The 15,925-nt window shown below is 36.3% G+C and overlaps 1 protein-coding gene across 5 annotated transcripts in view; it reads right to left on the bottom strand.

Moving 5' to 3' along the window:
- Window positions 1-15,925, bottom strand: part of CCDC93 (coiled-coil domain containing 93) — a 103,692-nt gene that overhangs the window by 57,609 nt on the left and 30,158 nt on the right. For 3 of the 5 annotated variants that reach the window (XM_038420925.2, XM_043505014.1, XM_043505012.1), the window contains exons 7-11: window positions 14,764-14,864; window positions 9,384-9,423; window positions 6,241-6,333; window positions 5,580-5,630; window positions 3,398-3,484 (exon numbers count right to left, since the gene is read on the bottom strand). In XM_038420925.2, coding sequence (XP_038276853.1) covers window positions 3,398-3,484; window positions 5,580-5,630; window positions 6,241-6,333; window positions 9,384-9,423; window positions 14,764-14,864 — 372 coding nt within the window. Of the gene's footprint in view, window positions 1-3,397; window positions 3,485-5,579; window positions 5,631-6,240; window positions 6,334-9,383; window positions 9,424-13,876; window positions 13,895-14,763; window positions 14,865-15,925 lie in introns of all 5 variants that reach the window. The other 2 variants (XM_043505013.1, XM_043505011.1) reach the window with 1 other exon arrangement.

The following is a 15,925-nucleotide window of genomic DNA, read 5'->3' as shown; positions in this document are numbered from 1 at the left end:
AGCATGGACACGTCCTCTGGAACAGTGGTTGAAGCATGAAGGAACAAATGAATCTTTAGTGCATGTGGCATGTAAATATCCTGCGACACCAACTACAACAGTGCCATACAAACGCCTGTTCTCACCTTCAGGTGAAATTGTAAACAAGAAGTGGACAGCATTATCTCCTGCAAATGTAAACAGTTATTTGTCTGAGCTATTGGCTGAACAAGAAATGGAACTGTGTGGACTTATGAGCTCTGAGGTTTTACATTGTTTTAGGTTTTGAGTGCAGTTATTTTTTGTACATAATTCTACATTTGTAAGTTCAATTTTCATGATAAAGAGATTGCACTACGGTACTTGTATCAGGTGAACTGAAAAAACACGATTTCTTTGTTTCTTTACAGTGCAAATATTTGTAATAAAAAATAAATATAAAGTGAACTATTGTACAGTTTGTATTGTGTTGTATATTTGAAAATGTAGAAAACATCCAAAATATTTAAATAAATGGTTTTCTATTATTGTTTAACAGTGTGATTAATTGTGATAATTTTTTTTTAAATCGCTCGAGTAATCGCGATTAATTTTTTTAATAGATTGACAGCCCCCAGCACTTCCTCGGGTCGCCCCCGTCCCCAAGATTTAGTCAGGGGTATACAGTACAAGTCATGGACAGGTCATGGGCCGTGAATTTTTGTTTACTGCCCATGAACAGTCCATGACTTTTACTAAAAACAGCCATGACTAAAACGTAGCCTTACAAATAACCCATTCGTAATAAACTAAACCAAGTGAAGCATTCAAGCCAAGTTCAATCAGAAGAACTCTAACATTAGTGCTGGTGTGTTGTGCACTTTCACCACAGTTCAATATAATCTGTGATAAATTTTATTCTTAAGCTTTTCATTTCTCCTTGCCTTCATACATTTCAGGTTCCAGTACAAAAAAAACCCAAACCAAAACAAAACACACCTACACAGTCTTTCAGTGACAGTCATTAATCACATTGAGCTATTAATATGCTTATTTTTATGTTATTCCAACTGAATTTATATGGTGCACATTAGCGTCTAATTTGAAGATTGTAGACATGGACACATTTTTACCCAGGCAAAACTGACCAATATTCTGACTTAACTCTCTCACTGTGTAATCACTTATCAGTACCAGCACTGACTGCTCTCTGCAAAGAAATACAAGTGAGAAGGAGGTAAAGAAGGGAAAGACCCCCTATCTATAGGATTGAGTACTGAAATGCTGGACTGACATAATGAGATGTCCTGCAAACTTCCTACTCTCAAATTATTAGAGATGGGTTGGACTGGTTAGCCTTTGATCTTGTATCTTCAAAACACACAGAATGTAGACTGATTTCTCAGTTCAACCATGAAATGGTGAACTTATGTGGAATGTTGTCACTTCTGGACTAAATGCTGTAAGTTCTGCAAATATTTTAAGTGGCTTGAACTCTAATTCATCTACTCTAATATTTAACACACTAGCAAACCACTCAATTGTCTAAATTGCATTCAGTTGTTTGGATATTTAAAACTCGCAGCCTTTATGTAATTTTTTTTAAAGGAGGTGTTTTTGACACTACACTTATCCAATTCTTTTAGTTCTATCACTTGTATAATTATCCTTCCTTGTTAAGAAACTGCCAAGAAGTTTTCCTAATGCAAACAATACTTCTGGGTATTGAAGTGGGCACCATCTGGCATACTCACATTAGAGGAATCTCTCACACCTTAGTAAGAACAAACCTAATTTGGTACAAACAGCCTTTTAAAAAGGGTGGAAAAACATATGCTTCACAGCAACATTCTGTCAAGATTTTAAAAAGGCGGCTCCCCAACCTTTGATAAACCCACTCTTTCACATGCTCCAGAAAGGAGAGGTGCAGGACTGTAGAATCCAGTTATTTATCGTCTTAAACAAAAACACGATCTTAGCAAAGGAAGGAGGAAACCCTGCGTAGCAAATAAACTTCATACAAGTCTAAATTTACTGGGAATGTGCAGTAAGTATATTGAGAGTACATGACCTGTATACTTTGAAACAGGGGAGGAATTCAAAGTTAAGAAGGGTGGAGGGAAGCCTTGTAGATGCAACCATCTTTAAAAAATTATTATTAAACTCCTATCTCTTGGCACAATATGGTACATGCCAAAAGCAAAAAACTGTTCTCAAAATCTCTTCCTGGGCTTATGGACATATCACACCTGGCAAGAATGATGAAGATTAACAAAGCTGGGGAAGAACAGCAACTCCATCAGGGGACAGTCATTGCAAATCACCTTTTAATTTGGGATTTAAATAGAGGTTTCTGGAAATTGGGAAGTTGTTAATGCTTCAATGAGCATTGTTTGATAATACCCTCAACTTCCTCTTCTAGTACATGCACATGAGGAAGGATCCTGTTCTGTAATATCTAGTAAATTCGATTTTACATGTGATACATTTTGGTCTGACTTGAATCAGTTCTTATTTTCTAGATTATTAATCATCGTTCTACTGTAATAGTCAAGGTCCTGCTGCCTCCTTTCAGAACAGAAGAAATGTAACATTGAAATATGACCCTATGGCTTCTGTTCTTCCATTCCTTTATAATACAGAAAGGCACGGAATTTGCCATAGCCTCTGTTGAGTTATAGGGTTTATCTCATAAGTGGGAAAGCTCCATACCTCATAAGTGTCAACGAAAAGGAAGAAATATGAGAAGACTATTGGACATAAGAACGACCTATAACTCATATATGGCAGTGATGTATTATACGTATTAATTGCTCGAAGAGCCAGATTTTCTTTTCACAGTACTGTAAAAAACAATTCCAGTAGAACACAATAAATAGAGCTAACAAAACTAATTGCCTTGATTAATGAAGCAGCAAGGATTTGGTTTTGACAATGCTAGTTACTGAATCAGCACCCAGTCATATGACTGGTAATGGGGGCCCAATGAGAGTGATGTCCCACTCCCACAAACACTTACACTTGTGCTTCTGCTTATCTTTACTCATATAAGCAGTCCCACTGAAGCCCAGTGGACTACTTGTGTGCTTAAAGCCAATCAGGTAAGCAGGTATCAGCAGGATCAGGGCCTTTGTTTCATGGCTGTTCTCAGTCACAGAACAGGGTGCTGATTCAGGCCCCAATTCAGTAAAACACTTAAGGACATGCTTAAGTTCATCCCTATTCAGGAATGCTATTAAGCACATAAATCCCATTGACTTTCAAGAGACCTAAGCACGTGGTTAAATGCTTTCCTGCATAGGGATATTTTCCTGAATCGCATCTTCACTACTTAGCACTGTCATAAATGCTGCTTTATAGAAGTCACTGCAAACTTATTGCCTTATCAGGGCCTAAGATCAAATATGATTTGATAAAATGTAATCAGAAAAGAACATACCTTTTCAGCATACTCCGATGCTATCTGCTTGATCTCATCAGATTGGAGTCCAACGATCTGACCTACTGTGCTAGCTGTTAACCTGCCCTGCAATTAAACCAAGAAGCATTTATTGAAGCTTTGGGACAAATCAGTAGTAATAAATTATAGGGTTGTTTGTAAAGTACCTCCCCTGAAACTATATAAATACAATACTATTTTAATAAAAAGAAAAGGAGTACTTGTGGCACCTTAGAGACTAACAAATTTGTTAGTCTCTAAGGTGCCACAAGTACTCCTTTTCTTTTTGCGAATACAGACTAACACGGCTGCTACTCTGAAACCTACTATTTTAATGTAATCAAATCTGTTTATAAAAGAATGAAGCATGTAATGAAGTTCATCTTCCCCAGAACTCAGTAAACAAATGAAGCTTCTTACATGCCCTCCATGAAGAAATGTAACTATTGAAGCTTCCTTCATAGTGCCAATAATTCAACTAAAGTTGAAGTCACCTTTGCAGACTGTCAAAGTGCTTTAACAACCACCTTTTGAGCCAAATTATTGCCATGCAGGTGTGTGAAAATGTGTTCATCCTAAATCACGTGTGTAGGGAAGCCAAATCTCTCTACTAAGATGAAGAATTTTAGGAGGCATCCGATCACAAGGCAAGTCTGTCATGTCCATCATTTGTCAAATGAATCTGTCCATTTGGAACATCAGAAAATGTGAAAGGTATTGGGATTTTCAAAATAGTACACAGAATGTTTACTATGTTTATTGCTATATCAGGAATCACTATGGAATTACAGGGAAAGGACAGTAACACAAACAAGCAACATTTAGATGTTATATCAAAGTTACCAAATCCTAGCTGTGATGAATGCAATGAATGAATGAATGAATGAATGAATTGCTCACAATATTTTTTCCAGCAAGAGGAATACCCCGTAAGATCCCTACCTTATCTCTGTAAAGTAAGAGTATGAAAAAGTCTAGGTTACACAAGGGCTTCATATATTTAAATGACAGGTTTCAGAGCAGCAGCCGTGTTAGTCTGTGTCCACAAAAAGAACAGGAGTACTTGTGGCACCTTAGAGACTAACAAATTTATTAGAACATAAGCTTTCGTGTGCTACAGCCCACTTCATCGGATGCATAGAATGGAATATTTAGTAAGAAAATTTTATTTATTATTATTTATATATATATATATACACACACACACACACACACACACACACACACACACACACACACACACAGAGAAGGTGGACGTTGCCATACAAACAGTAAGAGGCTAATTAATTAAGATGAGCTATTATCAGCAGGAGAAAAAAAACGTTTGTAGTGATAATCAAGATGGCCCATTTAGACAGTTGACAAGAAGGTGCGAGAATACTTAACATAGGGAAATAGATTCAATATGTTTAATGACCCAGCCACTCCCAGTCTCTATTCAAACCCAAGTTAATGGTTTATCTAGTTTGCATATTAATTCAAGCTCAGCAGTTTCTTGCTGGAGTCTGTTTTTGAAGCTTTTCTGTTGCAAAATTGCCACCCTTAAATCTTTTACTGAGTGACCAGAGAGGTTGAAGTGTTCTCCTACCGGTTTTATGTTTAAATGCCATTTCAAGGACAGCTGCATTGTAGTATGTTTATTTATGCAATTATTTATGCAGAAACCACTTAATAAGCAGCACTAGGATTATGCAAAGGCCACAATCATTATTTTAGGGTAAAGGATTTTAAGTCAGAAGTCTTATGAAAAGTACTGTCCCATGCTCAATCATCTTTCCCTGTATCCATTTTTAATATACAATGTCAGTACCTCATGCAGACTTGCAACAGTTAACCATATTTCAGGAACAATGATAGCTTTCAAAGTAAATGGCAGATATAGAGGGGAAATTCAGGGGCACAAATAATTTAACTGTTAAGCGTGTTGAACTGATTCATTATACAGAAAAACACAAAACAAAAGACAGACACCTGGAATTGGTGCACTATTATTTTAACCTCTGTAACTAAACAACAGTCCTTTTATCTGACTGGCAAAGTCTCAATGCACTTTGAGCCCAACCCAAATCCCAATAAAGTTAATGGGATTCTCTCTGTGATAAATCTGGTTTGAATTCTGATGGCTAAGATATATCAATGCACATAAATGTTAAAGCAAGCTACAATTTCAAGTATTGCTTACCTCTTCTGTTGCCATTGCAGCCATTCCAGTCATCAGTGTTTTAATACGAAGCTAATGAAAAAAGAAAGATAAGAAACAACATATGAGAGCAAAACAATTAGCATTAGAGGCCTTTAAATACTTAGTATACTTCTATTTTATGAGAGTTCCCATCAGCCAATCAATCCAATTTGCACTCTATTTTAATGCTCCTTACAGAAAAGTAAACTATTATGAAAGTTAGTGAGGCAGTTGCTAAAATTATTCCAATCAGAAAGTTCTTTGATTACAGTAAGGACTCAGCTTATGTGGCACCTATGACACCCAGCTCCCATCATTGTCAATGAGAGATGAGGCCACTGAGCTACTTCTTTCCCAAAAAAGCATTAACAGGATCAGGTCTTAAGGATGAATGGCTCTGTGGTTGTAAAAAAAAATATATATATATATAGGCCAGGTTTTTACATGGAAAATCCTAAGTGAACATTTACTTTTTATGCATCTGTTTATTATCCCATATTTCCCTATCTGAAAGGAACTCACTGCTCAGCTATTGAACTCTTCCTCTTTGTAGAGAGGGAACAGAACATGCTGTGCTTTTTACACTGTCCCCAAGCTATTAATATCTAAGCCCTCTCTCTGTGTCCATGTGTGTGTGTATACACACACAAGTGTAGCACACCTCTTCAGCAGCTTGAAGGTCATCTTCATCATAGGCATCAGCCTTTCCTGCTGCTGCAAGTCCTGTAGGTAGTATCATTTTCTTGTCTTCAGCCTATTTAAGGAAAATAAATATACCACATAGCTACATGATAAGATAATACCAGCAGTCAAAGGGTTATGAAAGTAAAACAAGGAGGAAACTGTAATTCAGGTGTTATATTTAAATAACTGAAGTATATTGTTATATACTGTCTAGTGTCCAAGTACAGGCCCTGTCCAAGCAGGTGCAACCCACTGATATAAATGGGAGTCCAGCCTATGTAAGATTGATGGCTATTTAGTCTCCCCATCTCTGTGTATGGTATATCACGTCCAATATAAGAAAGCAGCATTTTTACAAGTGTATTTTAATATAAATAAAGTTTAAATCTAGATCAAAGTAGTGGTTTAAAATCTGTGCACCTGAAAACTCATTTTAAATATAAAGATATAAACCTATGTGGGGCACAGTCCACTTTCAAAAGAATTAATTCTGTTATAGTAAGTAGCATTCCCCAGAGATTTATACTGTATTTCTTGATACCACGTCATCACTCTGCCAAAACATTTAATTCCCCTCTCTTGTAGTGGCTTAATTCAGATGACAAATGACAACAGTCTGACATATTGGCTAACAAAGCCAATAGGACTTTGTGAAGGGACATGGTCATATTTTATGGACTGCACCTCAGTCATAGCTGCAGACTGGTTTATTTTTTACCCGCAGCCACACAGTTAGAAACATTTCTTTTATATTACTTGAATATTAGATGTATAAGTTAAATGTTGGTGTGCTGCTGGTTCTTCATATACCCTACCGCTAACCGTATTGTGCTTTCCCACCAACCTGCAACAGGATATGCTCACAATTTGATGCATTATCTATCTCAATAAGGATATCTTGTTATTGAAACAAAGTAATATTGTGCAGCATGTTCCATTTCCGTGGGTGTAGTGAATTATAAAATTTTTAGGGCTGTCTAGCGATTTTTAAGATTTAAAAAGTAACAGATTAATCGCACTGTTAAACAATAAAATACCATATATTTTAACATTTCTGTATTTTCAAATATATTGATTTCAGTTACAACACAGAATACAAAGTGTACAACACTCACTTTATATTTATATTTTATTAAATATTTTCACTGTAAAAACCAAAAGAAAATGTTTTTTCAATTCACCCAATACAAGTACTGTAGTGCAATCTCTTTATCGTGAAAATTGAACTTACAAATGTAGACTTATGTACAAAAAGTAACTGAATTGAAAAATAAATCAATGTAAAACTTCAGAGCCTACAAGTCCACTCAGTCCTACTTCTTGTCCAGACAATCTCTCAAACAAGTTTGTTTACATTTGCAGGAGATAATGCTGACCGCTTCTTGTTTACAAGGTCTCCTAAAAGCGAGACCAGGAGCTCGCGTGGTACTGTTATAGCTGGTGTCGCAGGATATTTACGTGCCAGAGGCACTAAAAGATTCATTTGTTCCTTCGTGCTTCAGCCACCATTCCAGAGGACATGCATCCATGCTGATGATGGGTTCTGCTCGACAATGATCCAAACAGTGTGGATAGATGCATGTTCATTATCATCATCTGAGTCAGATGTCACCAGCAGAAGGTTGATTTTCTTTTTTTGGTGGTTCAGGTTTCGTAGTTTCCTCATTGGAGTGTTGCTCTTTTAAAGACTTCTGAAAGCATGCTCCATGCCTTGTCCCTCTCAGATTTTGGAAGGCACTTAAGATTCTTAAACCTTGGGTGGAGTGCTGCAGCTATCTTTAGAAATCTCACATTGGTACCTTCTTTGCGTTTTGCCAAATCTGCAGTGAAAGTGTTCTTAAAATGAACACCATGTGCTGGGTCATCATCTGAGACTGCTATACCACGAAATACATGGCAGAATGCAGGTAAAACACAGAGCTGGAGACATACAATTCTCCCCCAAGGAGTTCAGTCACAAATTTAATTAACACATTCTTTAAAAAAATTATGTCATCAGTATGGAAGCATGTCCTATGGAATGGTGACCAAAACCTGAAGGGGCATACGAATGTTTAGCGTATCTGGCACGTAAATACCTTGCAAGGCAGGCTACAAAAGTCCCACGCATGTGCCTTTTCTCACTTTCAGGTGACATTGTAAATAAGAAGTGGGCAGCGTTATCTCCCATAAGTGTAAACAAACTTGTTTGTCTTAACGACTGGCTGAACAATAAGTAAGACTGAGTAGACTTGTAGGCTCTAAAGTTTTGCATTGTTTTGCTTTTGAGTGCAGTTATGTAACAAAATATCTACATTTTGTAAATTGCACTTTCACAATAAAGAAATCACACTACAGTATTTGTATGAGGTGTACTGAAAAATACTATTTCATTTGTTTATCATTTTTACAGTGCAAATATTTGTAATAAAAATACTAATAAAGTGAGCACTACACTTTGTATTCTGTGTTGTAATTGAAATCAATATATTTGAAAATGTAGAAAAACGTCCAAAAATATTAAATAAATTTCAATTGGTATTCCATTGTTTAACAATGCAATTATAATGGTGATTAATCACAATTAATTTTTTTAATCACTTTTTTTTTTTTTTTTGAGTTAATCATGTCAGTGAACTGCAATTAAAATCAACAGCCCTAAAAATTTTCATTGGAAATAAAAACAAAGCATGGTCACATTAGCTATAATAAGGGACAATCCTACAATGTTTTGTTCATGGCACAGCACAATACATTTGTATAACAGCAAATTATCCTTTGCATGGTCATTGCTTGAAAACATTTTTATCTAATCGAACGACTTAGAAGCCTGTTATTGGATTTGGGTCAAATGGATTGTTTGTGAAAGCAGTCTGACATGATCTTTTAAAGGGTATTTTCAAGGTAGGAAGATAATTTAAAAAGAGGCAGAAATCAATTACATCTTTCATGGGCTGCTTTAGTTTCATTTAGCAATTTAAAAAAAAAAGCAACAAAACACACAAGCCTGCAGACTTCAGAGCCTTCCTTCAAGATCTTCCAGAATTGAGGTTTCTTTAGAAGAAAAAAAAAAATAGGGTTCCTTCCCCCTTGACCACACTGTTTCTTAATTTTTATCAGTAAATCAATATTATCCCTTACCTTCTCCATTTTGCCTGCTTGTCTGCTCAATCCATACCTCCTAAAATACACATGAAAAGTCAAAGATGTGTGTTGCTAGAACAACCAACATTCTCAATTTCATAAATACACTTGTATTAATATTCTGTACATAAGAAATGCACTAAGAGGTGAATTCTGTAACACAACAAAAAAAGCCAGCTTTGGATTAGTTAATGAATGCCCCAGTAAAATAGACTTTACAGCATATTTTCAATTCCCCACCAATCTTTCTATACTGTAATTCCATAGAGCTGCAATCAACATTCTATAGTGCTAATGTCTGCAGAGCAACATGCTCTTACTTAGGGAAGGCTTAAGCGTTGGTGAAGGAAAGTAAACCTTAGCAGTTAATTATATATGCCTGATTCAGGAAAGCACTTACGCATGTGCTTAAGTTCCACTAAAGTCAATGGGACTCGTGCAATGCTTAAACACTTCTCTGAACTGCAATTTTTTTTTTTAAACCATATCAAGGCCTTAAATCCTCACAGCGCTAATATATACAAACAAATGGGCTTTTTTAATTTTTTCTCAAAAGAAAAGCTTATATCCTGCTAACCCACATTTTTAAACAGAGTGTATTTTGTTATTATGCACAACTTTTCACAAGCAACCAAGCGTTATTAGATCAGAAATGAGTAACCAAACTCAACCTCATCATTAGAGACACCCACAAAGAAACAAAACAAAACAAAAAAAATACACACACAAGTATGAAAGGACAAGCTTGATATTCCTGGAAAACTTATTTGGAGATAAAAGACTGTTTAAAGTGGTATTTGCTGTAGAAGGAGTTTCCGACATCTTATGAATAAACATAGTAAAAGTTTAAATAAAGGCTATCAGTGACATTAGGATTGTTTCCCACTAACTGCCCACTTTCAGGGTCAAATTCAGCCTTTGATTATGACAGGGCAACTCCCAGCCTTAAGCAGCTTATCTACACTAGACAGTTATACCACTTCAACTATGCTGGTAGAGTTAAAGCAATACAATCCTCCTGGTCTGGATGTATTTACATCAGTTTAAAGGTGCTTTATACTGGCATGTATATTCCCATATGGAAAGGGGAATTAGCTATAAAAGGCACCTATATAACTGCATCCACACCAGGGGTTATGCCAGTATAACTATTTCAGTAAAAACTAACTAAATAAATAAATAAATACATAAATAAATCACACTCATAACAGGTACAGTTACACTGGTACAATACTTGTGCTTATATCATGCCGTATAGTATGTACTGTACTACAAACTGATATTTAGAACCTTTGCCCCAAAATTAATTTGTGCCCTGAGCCAAAGCCCACAGAACTCAAAGGAAAAATTTCATTATACTTTGGATTACGGTTTTGGACAACCTATGAGCTTTAAACACAGAAAGACTAGCAGAAGAAAAGACAAGTGAGAATATGGCAGCAGATTTTCAGGGTCTATAGCCATATTATGTCATACGCCATAACTATATATAGTAATGCCCATCTGTTTCTCCAGGCATGTGGAAGGAATAGAGTTGAAGGCTAAATGGGCTTTATAATTACTATGTCTGCAGTGAAGGAGTCTTAGCCCTGGTCTACGGGGGGGGGGAGGGGGGAGAGAGAGATCGATCTAAGTTACGCAACTTCAGCTAAGTGAACCACATAGCTGAAGTTGACATACTTTGATCAACTTACCATGGTGTCTTCACCGCGGTGAGTTGACTGCTGCCGCTCCCCCGTCAACTCTGCCTCTCGAGGAGCTGGAGTACAGGAGTCGACGGGAAAGCACTCGGGCGTCAATTTATCGCATCTAGACTAGACGTGATAAATCGATGCTCGCTGGATCAATCGCTGCCCGCCGATCCGGCATGTAGTGTAGACATAACCTTAGGGCTAGTCTACATGACAGATGTAGTCCTGTTTCAAACAGGATTATATTCACATGTACCAAGGAACTTTTAGTGTACAGCAGCAGGGTCCACATGGGCAACTTAGTGTGCAACATGCTGATGTGAATTAGAATTTACATCCGAATTAAGGTATTGTGTAGAGATGCCATGATTCAATTACTGTGTCTGATATGTATTTGTTGGAATGGGATCAATGGTCTGTTCCAATAGTATTATTGGAAGTTAAAACATTTAAGGTTGCCACTTATATGTTTGTGGAATATGCCTCATTCCTTAAGTACAGCTGCTTATTTTATTTTAAAATTTACATCATCCTACATTATATCTACTAATACCAGTCTAAACTTTAATGTTTGCCCCTTTGCTAGCATTTAAGATTTTGTAGTCATCCTCATTCTATTAAACTGTGATTTCTGCTTCCCATTTTCCCCAACAACTTTTACTGTATATTTAATTTTTCTCCTCTCTCTGACTACCACTTTTGGCTGCCAGCTTCAATGAAGACCTATGATCACACAAACTTTTTCTCCTCCGATCAAATCCAACACAGTTTACGCCAGAGCTTCAGATCTTCTCTGTAATCATAATTCTCTACATATCACATATGTTCTCATTTGTTGCTTATTGTACCATATCAGATATGGTTCTCTCCATTCAGGAGTCTCATAACATATTCCTGTTATAATATGCTATACAAAATACCTATACTTAATCCATTACAATTCTGCAGTATTCCTAGTTTTCTCCAAGTTCCCTTCCCTTTTTTTAAAATCAGCCTAAATTTCCTCAGTTCCTAACAGCATACTACACATACCATAATTTATAATTACTATGTCTGCAGTGAAGGAGGGTTAATATCAGCTGAAACGATCAATCTAACAAAATTTCCAGTCATGCCCACTACCCTGCAAACTACATGCCTCCAGTCTCCTTTAATTTCCTACTGAAGCTCCTTGAATTTGTACATGAGCTCTTTAACAAACCTTGTATTTTAAGCGCATTTTGTTTCATGAGTTGTCATGAATTCATGACTGAATCCAACAAAAACCTCATTTCCACTTCAAGATTTTATCCTTCAGTGTCTGTCCATCCCTATTTTTATTTGCTCTCTCTGTATTTGCCCTTTCCTCTAAAGTCCTAGTTTAAACCTCCCTGTGCTGCAGCTTTATCTATTCTTTCCACCAGCTTGGTTCCTCTTTCCTCGGGTGTACCCTGATTGTGCCTCCAAATGTTTTGCAATATTTAGGAAAAAATCATTCCTGATGATCCACAAGATGAAAACTTCTTTGGTTACTCCCCCTTTCAAGCTTTCAGATTCTTAAATGTAGGGGGCCTGGAAGAGCACCAAAACCTTCCTTTAAAAAGAATCTACCCAGAATTTTATGTTCCTGAGATTTTATTCTAGCCTGCTGGGATCCAATCTTCTGATCTAAACCAGAAACTCTCTCAGGATTTAAATGGGCAGTCCTAACAACGGGAGTGGGTACAGGGGGGAGGAGAGGAATCCACTAGCACACAAGTCAAAATCATTACCAGCAGAGTGCCACCAACTGCAGCAGAATCTAGTATTTCATTAAAAAAAAGTCTAACTTAGATCATTGCAAAGAATATTTTCCAACAATACATTGAGTGCAGCAGAGATAGATGTTTAATGGAATGCAATGGAGCCATTCCCAACTGTAAAATTAAATTTTTCTTTATAAAAATAAAAACAGAATTATGAAGAGGCTACAAGTCACAAGTAATTAAAAACTAATTCTAATTAATTCCACCCAAAAACTAAACAAAAAAATTGCCCTTTTAAAATACATTTGAAGACAAAGTTTTCCAAATGAACAAAAACTTCAGGGAGAAGCCAGCAATTTTATTCATTCAAGAGGGTATTTTTAAAAATGGTAGATTCATGGAAATATTTCAATTAGTAATGGGCAAAATACTGCAGCCTTTGGACAAACTCCCATTGACTCATTGTTTCAAAGCATATTGAAAAATTTCTCAACATGGTAGCTAAGGAACATTTACTTATTTTCAGTCAGATAAATGTGCAGCTGTGTCATTTGAAGATTATGGCATACAGTTTTTGTAAATGTTAGATTAATTACAGAATTATTAGCTACGATATACACAACAGGCATCTTATTTCTTGAAGCGCTAGAGATTGGATGCTAGAGTAGTGTTCTGAACAGATCCAGAGATCATTAGAACAACTCACACCTATTTTTCTGTGCCAACCTGCTAATATTTAAAATATCTGTACTGAAATCCATTGAAAAATAATGTTCTTTGGTTAGCTTATGTATAGAATTCAAAGGTGCAAGCATGTGTGCTGAGTGAAAGGAGAGTCTTCTCATTCATAGTTGTATTCCAAATATCCCTCAATAGTTCCGTTCTGTTAAGAACATACTGCAGATTTTATTCCACTCTTATTGTCAACAAGCAGGAAAGAAAATGTTCGTTAGTCCATGCTGCTATAGCCAAATACACAGAGAATGAGAGGAAATGTTATAAAGCATGCTCCAACTCAGGGCACTGTTGCTGCCTTAAAATAAAAATCAAAAGGAACAAAAAGGAAAATACTCCTAGTAAAGAGTCAGTAAATCTAAGGTAGGGAAGGAGGGATGAAAAAAAGATATAAAAAAAGGAAGGAAAAAGATATAAAACTCAATTCTAGCTGAAGAACTTCGAAACAGATCAAATAGTGGAAAAGTCATCTATTAAGGGAGGCTTAAGTATTACTAAGCTAAGAAAAAGAAAGCTTTAGAAATAGAAGTTGGAAACAGATAAAGTTTGTTAATAACTCCAGTTCCTTCTTCCCAAATACTGAAGATGTCTCTCCCCCCCACCCCCATTTGTCTCATAAGAAACTGGAAAGATTTCAAAAGGCAAAGGTTATTCGCAAATATTTATTTTCATTTAAATTTGTCTCTCTTCATCTGGAAGATCGCTCACATAGCGCACGCAGCATCAGTGCTATAGCCACAATTCAGTATCCTGAGGTATTAACCACATCATTACCATTTCAAAACAAAACACTTCAATCCCCTTTCTTTCAGACTTCCAGAAATCATTTCTTGAAAGCCAACATTGGTTAAAGATCATGGCTGAAAGTCGCAACCCAGTTAGAAGTGTCAGGAATCTACACCATTCTTTTTATGTGCAGAGATCAACCATGTACAATAAACAATCATCATTTATATGGTGGTGGTGCTAATAGTCCTCACTCAGGGACTGAATCTCCACTGTGGTAGGCACTGTGCACTATACATGACAACAAGACAATCCTTGCCCCAAAGTGTTTATAGTTTAAGTAAACTTAAAATGTGAAACCAAACATCTCTTTAAACCTTAGCAGTCTGCATGAAAATAAAAGGGTTTCAAACAAAATCTAGGTTGCTAGGCTTATACAATATAAAGCATTTGAACCACATCAGGATAAGTGAACAGTTAACACTGATGGGACCCACTTACCTGCCATATTCCAAAAGTGTAGCATGAACCTTAGACTCCTCATCTAGCAGCTCTTCTGCTCCATCCTGACGTTTATATTTTCTCTGAGGTTTATAAACCTCCTGCAGGACAGTAAACAAATTCAGAGAGATTGTCAAGAACTTCTCCAAAATAAATGGTTTTATTTTCTAAATGGATGAGCAATCCCACATTCAACAGCTCACCTCCTCTAGCCACTCCACATGGCTTTGAATTCTGTTTCTGCAATTAGGTTTGTACACCCTGACCAAGTTAGACCTAAAAGGCTTCCTCAAGCGCCTCTTTTCTTTCTCTTTTTTTCTAATATTACACATGAATATTTCACAAAAGGCATAATTTATTCAATTTGCCATTTTAAGCACATTTGGAAAGATGGCCAAAGCCAACAAAACAGATGCCAGTTTAAATGAAAAAACCTATAATTAAACAGACAGCTTCAGAATGGGAATTATGACTTAATTAGATAATTAAATTTAATTACTATCTACTTAATTACTGCTCCTTTAACCAGTCACACAGGAGGGGAAAATGGATTCTATTATATTTTAAGGAAAAGAGCACACAGGAAAAAAAATTCCCAGCATTCTATCAACCAAAATTAAATCAATGCCATATTGTAGCTAAGTTAAAGAACGTTCAATACAATTAAATGCTAGTTGGAGAGAAGTGCTGTAAATACAGTAGAATTACAGAGTTACAGCCACCAGAGTTATGAACTGACCAGTCAACCACATACCTCATTTGGGACCCGAAGTATGCAATCAGCAGCAGCAGAGACAAATAAAAGCAAATACAGTACAATACTGTGCTACACAAACTACTAAACAAAGGGAAAATTTAAAAAAGATTTAATGAGGTAACCGTTTCTTTGCTTGTTTCATATAAATTAATACGGTTAAAAGCAGCATTTTTCTTCTGCATGGTAAAGTTTCAAAGCTGTATTAAGTCAATGTTCAGTTGTAAACTTTTGAAAGAACTGTAACATTTTGTTCAGAGTTACGAACAACCTCCATTCCCAAGGTGTTCGTAACTGAGGATCACTAAGGCCACGTCTATGAAGTTTTGTAGCAGTGTAACTATTGGGTGGAGTGATTTTTTTTAAACAATATAGTTATACTTGTACAACCCCCAATATGAATGGAGT

Source organism: Dermochelys coriacea, chromosome 11 (genome assembly GCF_009764565.3).
Source record: "Dermochelys coriacea isolate rDerCor1 chromosome 11, rDerCor1.pri.v4, whole genome shotgun sequence".
Lineage (NCBI taxonomy): Eukaryota > Metazoa > Chordata > Testudines > Dermochelyidae > Dermochelys > Dermochelys coriacea.
This window is presented reverse-complemented; position numbering and strand designations above follow the sequence as displayed.